We start from the raw sequence: 11,787 nt of genomic DNA, 5'->3' as shown, positions 1-11,787 counted from the left end.
CTGGTGGCGACGTGAACAAACAGGCTGAGGTGAAGTTTAATCTGAAACTGAGACATGATTCTGGAATTAAACATCTAAACCTCACATGAGCGACCCCTCTTCATCCTGATACAAAAAGAAAACTGAAGCCGACTCCTGCAGACCTCAGCCCGTCCTGAGTCATGGCCCTGCCGGCCCGCTCCAGGGGGATGATGGGTAATATTTCTTCCTGCTCCGGTATTTTCTCTGCAGCGCGGTCGATCGATGCCGCTGAAGCTGCTAAATCATTTTGAGGAGCGGAGCTGCATGGAAGCAGAGAGCATGCTGGGAGAGGACGGCCGTTTCCCAGAATCCTCGGAGCTGATTTATCCTGTGCGCCGCTGCAGATCTCATCAGCGTTACTTCCTGTTTTACTTCATCCGAAGAGTTGGCTCAGCTTAAGCTTTAAATGTTTAACAGGAGAAACAAACTTTTACTAACTTGTTCAGGTAAATCAAACTTTCCGAGGTTAAAAACAATCAAACCAAACTAAAGAGAGAAATCTGATTATTCTGGGATTCTTTTCAGAAAGTTCACTTTATTTCCTCTTCCTGCAGAACATCAGTTCAGCTCCCGTCTCTTTAAGAAACCTCCTTTCCTGTCCACTTGCTTCTGATTGGCTGCTTCTAGAAGCACCTGTAGCATCCTGACTGTAGATCATAAATATAAACACCTCTCACTAATTCAAGCTCATGGTGACTAACTTCCTGTAAGTCACTTTAACTGACACTAACTCACCTTAGCTGAACAAACAGCTGGCAGACATGAAAACAAATAGAGCTGCAGAAACCAGAAGAACTGGATCAGACTCTACAGAACCTCACACTCTAAATACAGGTCAAAGGTCACGAGTCCCAGCATGATTCCGTGACCGAGCCTCCTGCTGATTGAGTGGTCCTAATGCTGCGCCACTGAGCGCATGCAGAAGTGTTGTCTGCCAGCGGGTTTGCTGTGTGTCAGAATCCAGGAAAAACCAGAGTCCAACAGGATCCTGATCAGTACAGCTCATACACACACACATAGGAACCACATACACACACATAGGAACCACACACATACATAAGAACTACACACATAGAAACCACACACACACACACATAGGAACCACACACATACATAAGAACTACACACATAGAAACCACACACACACATAGGAACCACATACACACACATAGAAACCTCACACCTAGGAACCGCACGCATACATAGGAACTACACACATAGGAACCACACACACACATAGGAACCACACACACACACACACATAGGAACTACACACATAAGAACAAAACGTTTGAGAAAGCTGTTTTCTCTGCACACAGTTGTCTTCCTGTTGAAGCTGAGTTGTTGTTGTTGTTGAAACAACAAACTTGTTGATGAGATGAGCTCACTGGTTGTGTAACTGTGTTTGAGATGTTCAAGGCTCTCCGGGATCTGAACACACACATTTCTCCTGTCAAGGAAAATTATCCCAGCTGTCAGTGAATGCACCGTCTAGCTGCTTTGTGCGTGTGTTTATTGCAGGGGTGTCAAACTCCAGGCCTCATTGGCTGCTGTCCTGGGAGTTTTAGGTTTTTCTTCTCCAACACACCTGAATCAAATGGTTTAATTACCTCCTCACCAAATCATCAAGTTCTACAGGAGCACAGCAACAAGTCATCCATTTAAACCAGGTGTTTTAAAGCAAGAATACATCTAAAACGTGCAGGAGAGCGGCCCCCAAGGAACAGAGTTTGACACCCCTGGTTTATTGGCTACAGGTTTTACTGTTGCTGTTGTTTTTCTCATCATTGTTTATCTGTTTTCCCTGCAGAAACTGGCCAATCAGAAAGCCCCAACCAGGCCAACGACTCAGACGTCAAGGAGCAGCCTGAGAATGGTGAGACACACACACACATACACACAGATGGCTCAGCACAGGCCGTTCAGAATCAGGGAAGTGTGTGTGACAAATTTCTGGGTGTTTGGAGGAAATCCTCTCTGGTTTTAGCTGTGTGTGTGTAGGCGTGTGTGTGTCAGACTTTGACCTGAGTTCAGCTACGTGTCATCAGGCGGACCTGGTTCTGATTTTTCCTAACAGGAAAATCCAGAGTTTGTTTCATCTGTAAAGATCCCACTGTTCCTGCCAGAACCCTGTTGTGGTTCTGTAGGACCATGTGGTTCTGTGAGGGATCAGAGATCACAGCTGTGTTCCTTCAGGTTCCTTGAATGGGTCCACGGTCCTGTTCTACAGACTGATATGGTTCACGCTTCAAACAGGACCTTTAAAAATCTCCCAGAATGCACTGCAGCAGGAAGCTGAGAGTCACAACAGCTGTCTGACAAATTTATTCAAGATCATTTAAGTTAGTTTTTTCTAGCTTAGAGGTTCTGGATCAGGACTTCAGTATCGCCTGAGGTTTGGAACATCAGACATGAAAACGTTCCCCCTGTTCTGATCTCTAGAACTGATCCGCTGCAGCTTCTTCAGGATTCACTTCCTGTTTCCTGTTTGTTGGGTTGTGTTAACGTTAGCCCCCTGACTGCAGGTCCAGGTAAAGTTCTGTTGGTGAACTGTTCTACCTGGATGACATCATCAGTCTGCTCCTCTCCCCCAGGTCACCTGGGCTTCCAAGACAGCTTCGTCACACCCGGAGTCTTCACCGTGGCCGAGCTCGTCCGAGTGTCACAGAGTGAGTCCATCTTTAGTTCTGCTCCTGAACTTGTTGCTCTCTGCCTCCCCCTACAGGGGGGAGGAGGAGGTGGGAGGAGGGGGAGGTACCTTCTGATTTTCAGATAAATCTGGTTTTCATCCCCAGGATTCTTTAACTACAAACACAAAAAACTCTGATTTCCTGTTTGTAAAGTGAAGAGTAGGAAACACACATTCACACCGCAACACACACACACACACACACACTCTCTCTCTCTTTGTTTCCCTGCTGCTGTGAGTTTGTGTCGTCAGCAGATTCTCAGCGATGCGGCGCTGGAAGAATCACTTATGGATTAGAGTGCAGGAGTGTGTGTGTGTGTGTGTGGGTAGGTGTGTGTGTGTGAGTGAAACAGCATCAACCTGTTTGAATCCTGTAAACTGCTTTATTCTCCACCAGTTTTCCTTCTTCCTGTTGATTTTCTGGATGATTCAGTTGAGTTTGAACGTTCGGTTTGTGGTTCTTCATGTTCTCCAGATTTTAGGTTAATGTTCCTTCTTACTGCTGCGGCTGCAGGCTGATGTAAAACTACAGTTCTGGTCATTTTGGTTCTGTTCAGGGTTGTGTGTTTGGATGTAGCATCATCTTAAAAGTTCTGATGTGTGTTGGTTCTGTAGTTTTTTCGTTCCACTTTATCTGAAATGTGTCTATAGTTTTCAAACATCATCTCAGTGTCTGTTTTTATGAGTGAAGATTTCAGCTCCTGCTCTGTCAGGTTTATGTCCTCCCAGCTGCAGAGAACTGAAGTCCACCTGACCCCCCTGGGTCCAGGTGGATCCAGGCAGGTCAGGTGGGTCAGGTGGATCCACCCGGGTCCAGGTGGGTCTCACCACCTTCTTGCTGTTGGATCGACACAAAACATCGTCAGCAGAGTTTGATTCTGTGCAACAAAAAATAAAATCATTTCCCTTTTTGGTTTGTTTACAAATAAACACAAGCATCCAGGGGTCTGCAGGGGGGCTGAGGCCTCAACACACACACGCACACAGTGGGCACACACAGGCGCGTGCACACGCACACACAGCGGGTGACCTTGGCGTTGTGCAGCCATTACACAATTCACTGGCAGGCCAATCGAATCTCTTTGTCGATCAATATCCTATTAAAGCAGCACACAGTGTGTGTGTGTGTGTGCGGTGGGGGGTGCGGCTCGGTGGAGCCTCCTTGTATCAGATGCAGCTGGTCAGTTCAGTTTGGTTCTGCCGAACTTCCTCTCAGCTCGTCTTCTTCTCTTCTTTCTGTTTTGGTCATCTGTGAAACTAGAACCGGTTCTCAGGTCTCTCTGTGGACTCAGATCCAGATGGTGATGTGGATCTGAGTGCCAGGCGTGCATGTTGGCACTGCGAAGGAACACACACACTTCCTCTTCTGCAAGGATATAAACACACACACACACACACACACACACTAAGGAACAGATCAGAATGACCCACTTGGCTCAAACCTCCTCCATCTCTCCTCCTTCCTGGCCTCGTTGCCCAGGGCGACACACACACACCTGGTCAGGTGCCAGCAGCAGATGGGCCCCGCTGCCCGATGGAGCTGAGAACTTCCTCACAATTATTCAGCATCATCAGAACAATCACAGCAGCTCTGAAACAAGAACAGAGGGAACAAACTCAGACTTGGTCTGAGATCTAAGATCCAGCTGAGACCTTTGAGAACCGGTTAGAAGCTGCGATGCAGAGGAACATTCAGTGATCCACTAGGTTCTAGTTGGACCCATTGCACAGAGACTGACCTAAAAACATGAAGAACATGGTAAAAACGGGAAGTATTCGGCACCAGAGCCCCCTACAGACCACATCTGTTCATCCAGCACATCTGTTCACTAAACATGTCACCCAACGCCCCCTACAGACTGCATCTGTTCATTGAACACATCTGTTCATCGAACACATCCCATAGCGCCCCTTACAGAACACATCTGTTCATCAAACACATCTGTTCATTGAACACATCTGTTCATTGAACACATCTGTTCATGGAACACGTCTGTTCATTAAACACATCTGTTCATGGAACACATCCCATAGCGCCTCCTACAGAACACATCTGTTCATCTAACACATCTGTTCAATAAACACATCTGTTCATCTAATGTGTCACGCAGCGCCCCCTACAGACCACATCTGTTTCCTTATACTGACTGATGATCATTAATCTAAACTGACCTCTGATTAAGGCTTTAACATTCTGTGGTGGATCTGTTTAAACAGATTAAAATTCCTGAAACTTCTCTTCATTCATCCTGAAACATTTTACTCTTGTTCCCAAACACGTTCTTCAAAGATTCAAACTAAAATAAAACCATTTTAAAATTCCCTCTGAGCTAAACGAAAGAACTCAGCTCCTCCTGTTGATATGAGAGGAAAACACATTGAGGCTTCGTTTGTTTCCTTTTTCCTCTGGAAACATCGTGGACACGACTGCATTACACACCGAGAGCAGCCCTGTGTGTGTGTGCGCCTGTGTGTGTCTGCCTGTGTGTGTGTGTGTGTGTGTGTGTGCGTCTCTGCAGGGCACTCAGTGATGGATAGGTGCAGCGAGCTCACGGTGCTGAGCTCAGCAGAAAACTACCCAGCAGGTCCTGTCAGTCGTCCTCCTCCTCCTTTCATCCCATCACACCATCACGCTCAGTGTCAATAAAGCGATGAAGAGGAGGGATGAGGGGTGTAGGAGGGGGGGCTGGAGGCCAGGGAATAGATGGATGTCCGGGTTTGAAGCTGATTGCTGCTTTTGTTCAGCAGGATTGTCCGATTGAAGCGTTTGACAACAAAGAGACGAATCTCTGTGGTTTAGCATCAGGAGGAGCTGATCTCCTGAGGGGGAGGATGAGGAAGAGGAGGACCGATCCCACAGAGGAAGAGTAGAGGAGCGTCAGCAGCTCTGATGTTCAGGAATCACAGTTAATATTTAACTTGTTTGTGTTCCACTCCAGGAGTTTAAATAAAGTTTTAGGATTGCTTTTTTTTTTTTAAAGTTTCTCAAATATCTTCAGGATGTTCTCGTGTTCCGGTTCTCTGTGCTCGTGTTCCGGTCCTCTGTGCTCGTGTTCTGGTTCTCTGTGCTCATGTTCTGGTTCTGGTGCAGCAGATTTCCATCAGGCAGTCATGAATAATGCGGATTATTAGTGAACTGTACATTCTGATTGACTGTTTCTGATTTTCCAGATATTTTTAAAAACAATCCTTTTAAATTCCACATGGATCCTTTTCCTGTGGTTCAGCCTCAGGGGACAAACTCACAGTCCTGGGGAAGAAAATGTGCAAATCTGGAGAAGAAAAGCTGTAAATCAAACTGACAGAAGGTTTAAAACCATCAGAAGGTTCTGAAAATACCGGTTCTGGACCCAAACAGAAACGTTCACTTTGGTTCTGTGATGAGTTGTTCTGTAGTTTTCATGTTCTCCTGAGGTGGAACCAGTTTGTGTGTCTGTACTGATGTCTCCTGTCTGTGTGTCCATCAGCACCCATCGCAGCTGGAACTGGGCCCAACTTCTCTCTGGCGGACCTGGACAGCTCCTCCTACTACAGCATGAGTCCAGGAGCCATGAGGAGGCCGCTGCCCAGCACCTCCTCCTCCAGGTAAACACACACCTGCTCCTCCAGGTTTGGAGACAGTTTCTCAATCAGAACCAGTTCTTGCTGTTTCAACCAACAAAGCTCTGACTGCAGCACCAACTCCTTTCCGGGTCAGAACAAAGAACCACTTTTATTCTGTGCCGGGGGCAGAGTCACAAAGATCAACGCCATGTATAGGAATGTGTTCTGTTTAATTTAGGGAGGGAAAGTAAAAACTGAACTGTGTTTTTCTTCTGTGAGAACTAACTGGAATGTCCTCAGAAAGCTGGAATACCCCCCCCAGAGATGTTTCCACCTGAGGACCGACGCTCACAGGCTCCGCCCTAGCTCTGCTGTCCTATCGATGCTAAGCTACCTGCCCTGCAGCACGCACACACACACACACACACCATCCATCAGGCTGAGAGTACATCCTCTCTGACTCCACCCACCTCCCCAAGGGGCCGCCCACACACACAGAGCGCTGCGAGGCAGAGAAGCAGATCCATGTGGAAATATTTACTGATGTCAGAGACCTTCATTCATTCACACACCCACACACACACACGCAAACCCACACCCACACACTTGAATGTGCCACTTCCTGTTCAGCAGCACCTCTAAATGATTTCTAAATGATCTGAGTCTTCTTGTTCTCCAGTTAAACTTTGAACTTGGATCCGCTGGTCTTTAGAACGTGTCAGAGAGCAGAGGTGAGGACTCGAGTCACATGACTAGAACTCAAGTCAGGCTTAACTGGATCTACATTTCATGACTTTAGACTCAAAACTGGACTTCTGTGTTAAAACTTAGGACTCGATAGCACCTGAATATAAACACTTGTGACTTGTAAACCAATGATCTGGTCCCTTTGGCAGAAATCTTTGAAAGTAATTACTTTCTTTATTTTTAGTTTTTTCATTTAAAATACTTCCTGTCTTCAGCAGGTTTTCAGAATAAAAGCAGATGTTATTTGACTTGTTCTGGGTAAAGATCCAACATGAAGACCAGTGTTGCTCTAAGATTCTGTGAAAAGTTAACAAAGCTGTTTGTCCTCTGTGTGTGTGTGTGTATGCGTGCACGTGCAGCTCTGCCAAGAGGATAAAGTGCATGGAAGAGGACGTGGACAGTCCGGGGGAGGAGTCCTACTACCCGGGTCAGGGCCGGTCTCCGGGCAGCGGCAGCCAGACCAGCAGCTGGCACGACGTGGAGCCAGGTACGGCGTCACCATGGCAACCACACCTACCACTAACAACATCCCATCTAATAACCCCGCCCCCAACCACCTCCACCTTCATCACACACACACACATCACCCCCAAACTGAACCAGAAACAGAGAGGAGAACATGTGACACGATGTGAGCGGAGCTTACAGCAGGCAGGAGTGTGTGAGTGTGTGTGAGGTAAAAACTAATTTTTCTTTTACTGGAAACATGAAGCACCAATCAGAGTTGAAACACATGAAGGAGGCGGAGCTTCTTGCTTCTTAAAGAGGCGGAGCTTTCTGCCTTTTAAAGAGGCGGAGCCTCAGTTCTCTGAAAACATTCAAATCGGAGCTCCTCTTTCTGTTTGATTAGATCTGACATTAAATGTGTTACGAGATAAAAAAAAAAAACTGGAGGAAATAAATCAGGAATTCAGACAAGCGGAGAAAAGAAACGATGAAGGAAGTTCATTTCAGGAGCGGGATGAACCGTTAATGTTCACTCTGATTCTCCTTTTCTGTCTGTTTTTATCACTTTCTCTCATTGGTAGGTTTAAAATAACAGACAGTGATGTTTCTGACTAATCTTAGTAGTTAGTCAGCAGTACTCCAGTGGTTTCACTGTGTTTCTTCTTTGTAACAGATGATATGTGATGTTTTTGAACACACCCAGTGGTTGTTGAGGCGCTGCCTCCATCTTCCTCTCGCTCTCAGTCTGTCACTTCCTTTATTCATGCTGCCTTTTCTTTCTTCTTCTCGTTTCTTTCCTTCTCTTCTTTCCTCCGTCTCGCGGTGGAAAGCTGGATATAAGCTGCGTGGCTCTCTAGCTAGCTCGTTCATCTCCCGACAAGGTAAAAATGACAAAACGACTTTATTTTCTGTCTACGTGTTTGTGAAACCGCCTCCTCCTCCTCCTCTTCCTCACCTCCTCACCTGCTCCTGCTGATGGACAGATGGACGTAGATGTTCGTGTTGTCTGGTTCAGTCTGCTGGACCGTCACACCTGTCCTCACCTCCCCCACCCACCCTGACTCCACCCACCTGCAGCATGCTGATGACATCATCGTGGTTGTTTATTGGTTGATGTTGGAGAGCAGCACCGTGCATGATGCTGTGTGTTCAGACAAATATACTGTATCTGTGTGTAACTTCTTGTTTTTAATTCAAGATACACACACACATGTGCACTGCAAGGGTGTGTGTGTGTGTGTGTGTGTGTGTGTGTGTGTGTGCGTGCGTGCGAGCGTGTGTGCGTGTGTTTGTTGGGTATCTTAGTAGCATCCAGATGAAAACAAGGAGTCAGTTCAGCTTTCAAATGTGCTGTGAAGTCTTTCCCTTCCAGGTGTGAATACCTGTCCTTGGTTACCATGGTGACCTCACTAAAGTGTTAACTACACTGGGATGGATGGATGGATGGATGGATGAATAATGGATGGATGGATGATGATGGATGAACTGAATTGACCATCTGTAATTTTTTTCCTTTAACTCTTCGTCACACACCTGTGCTCCTGCTGTCAATCACTGTTAGCCCTGCCCCCTCCAGGTAATACAACCTTACAGCTCGCTTCCCAAAGAAAAATAACTACGGCATTTCTGCAGAAATAGTGAAGGGTACCAATCTAAGCTATGACAGAGGCACTCTTATTTTGAAGGATATCAATGGAGGTCGATGGTGGTTTGGGTGTGTGACCTCTGACCCCCGAGAGGAACCTATAAAATTACCTTTATTTTCAAACTTTCTGTATTTACATCTGCTTGGAGTTTTGCTGTTTATTTAAAAACAAACTTGAGACTTTGTTTTCAGTAAGACACTCTGACTGACACGCCTCCCCATTAATCCCTCCCCTTTTGTTGAAGCTCCGCCCACACTGACCCCTCCCCCTGCCTATTGTTCTCTACCCTCCGGAGGTGCAGAACCATGTCAAAGTAGAAACTAAATTCTAAAAAGCCTTTTCGGTTCCTCATCTTCCTCACCCTGGTTCTTGGCAGGGACGATGTCACCCGCCGGCGTTCTAAAGAGATCAGAGAGGTCCGGTTTCTGCGGCGCAGAACCTTCTCCGGGCGGCGCCTCCTCTTCCTCCTCCTCCCCCCGAACGGCTTTCACACACCACCACCGGCCTATCATTACCGGGCCTCGAGGTGAGGTCCAGAACCAGTCACCCCCACCTCCCCTACCTCTTCCCCTCAGCTGGTTCTGTCAGGTGGAAAGGAACACACTGCGTGTATTCTTACGCACCTGTTCTGTTGCCCCGCCCACTCCCAACTTTCCCTTCCTGCCCCTCGGTGTGTACGTGTGTGTGTGGGGGGGTGGCTGAGTCACTTTTCAGATGTTCAGTAATTAATTTACAGAACATTCTTGTTTGGTTTAATAATTTCACGGTTATGGATTCATTAATTACTGACACATTGAATAATGTGATCAGAATATTGCAGAATGCTGAACAGGAACACATGGAACCAAAAACAGAAACAGTTTGTTTTTAAAAGAAACAACTCAGGAAACATGGATTTCAGGACGAACGTTCTCCTGTACTTGTGTTGGTCTCGACTGCTCTCCAGTAGTTTTTAGTGTTCTTTAATGTTCTCTGGCAGTTGTATCCAAAAACTTCTACAAATCCAGAAGAACTGGACTTCTGTTCTCCAGCTGAGGACATTTTTCCTTCAATCCAGGAAGTGGAGGTGCAGTCTTTCAACTGCATGGAGGGTTCCTAATGATTCAACGTTCCTGAACGTTCTCCAGCAGTTTGTGGGAGGAACATCCTGCCCCTTAAAGCAGATCAGAGCTTCTCCAGAGTCAACGTTCTGGTGAACGCCGTCTGCTGACTTCCTGCTTCTGAGCAACATGTTAGTCAGGACGTTCTGCTGAAGGTTCTGTGAGATTAGTTCTCTGGTCCTTTTTGTCTTCAGGGTTCTTCTCCTTCGCACATCAACTCTGTTCTCATCAGTTCTCCATCCTCATCTTCAGCTCATCCACTTTCTTTACAGACCAACTCTTCTTCCTCACTTCCCTCAGCTGGAGAATGAGAGAGTTTTCCTGTTCTTCATCCTCACCTCCTCATTGTTTACCTGGTCACCTCTGAACGGAGGGAACATCTCCGGGCTAGAGAGGAGGAGGAGGAGAGAGAACCAGGGAGGAGGAAAACCGAGGCAATTTAGAACAACTGTAACACCTAGACACACACTGAAACACACTGACACACTGACACACACACACACACTGAGACACTGACACACTCTAACACACACACACACACACACACACTGACACACACTGAAACACACTGAAACACACTGACACACACTGAAACACACTGACACACACACAGACAAACACTGACACACACTGACAGCCACTTGTGTCGTTATGCCTCAGAGATGAATATCTATCAGACTATAAGCTGATCAGTTTATCAATAATAAAACCATCTTTATTGATCGTACTGGTTTCCTGCGAGGATCTAACCCCCCTGGGGGCTTCAGGACTTCTCTTCTTGTTTTCAGTTATGACGGCTTCAGCAGGGTTACAGGACATTTTGTTTGTTTTTCACCTCAAGGTGTCTGAGGTGATTTATTTGAAACATTTTATTGAAATTCACCTGATAATCTCATGTCTGATTGGTGGAAACGACATCAGGTGACCTCATGTGTTGATCAGACAACAAACTATACAACAACAGTCAAAACTACACACAGAAACACACACACACTGTGTCCCTGTGTGTTTGTGGTTCCATCCATTCAATGATTACTGTAAACACACACACATTGTGTCCCTGTGTGTGTGAGGGTGTGTGTGTGTGTTGTCAGAGTGATAAATCACAGCAGACTTTAAGTGAATTAGTGCAGCAGCTTCGACTCTCCATTCGTCCGTCCTTCTCTCACTTCTCCAACATTTCTTACCGTCCCTGCACACGCACACACACACATGCACACTCCTCCTCTCTGCTTTGTACATCACAGCCTTAACGAGGCCTCTTCCATTAACGAGCAATCAGGTGAAATTAGACCAATCAGGGTCTTAATTATACTGGAGAGGAGGAGAAACGGGAAGTGAAGGAAAAACTAAAGGAAAAGAGAGGAAGGAAGGAAAGGAACAATTCAGAAGGAGGAAGAGGAGGAGCAACATGACTCTACACTCACTTGTTTTGATTGACAGCTGCTGTGGGAGGAGTCGTATGCTGCACTTTTATTGGCTCATCTGTTCTGCTGTCTATGTCCATGGTCTGCATGTTAAGCCACGCCCCTTTTATGAAACTTAATCTAAACGTGTCTCTACCCCGTGTCCCCCCACAGCCAGCCCCCACGCC

The 11,787-nt window shown here is 46.5% G+C and overlaps 1 protein-coding gene across 1 annotated transcript in view; it reads left to right on the top strand.

Annotated features, from left to right (window-relative positions):
- Positions 1-11,787, top strand: part of nfia (nuclear factor I/A) — a gene marked incomplete in the record, with an annotated part of 47,934 nt that overhangs the window by 27,901 nt on the left and 8,246 nt on the right. Inside the window, 4 exon segments of the mRNA XM_025009638.2 lie at positions 1,832-1,897; positions 2,616-2,690; positions 6,178-6,295; positions 7,360-7,487. Of these exon segments, the coding sequence (XP_024865406.1) occupies positions 1,832-1,897; positions 2,616-2,690; positions 6,178-6,295; positions 7,360-7,487 (387 nt within the window).

Source organism: Kryptolebias marmoratus, linkage group LG18, assembly GCF_001649575.2.
Source record: "Kryptolebias marmoratus isolate JLee-2015 linkage group LG18, ASM164957v2, whole genome shotgun sequence".
NCBI lineage: Eukaryota > Metazoa > Chordata > Actinopteri > Cyprinodontiformes > Rivulidae > Kryptolebias > Kryptolebias marmoratus.
Note: the sequence above shows the minus strand (reverse complement) of the source record. Positions and strands in the feature narration are given on the sequence as shown.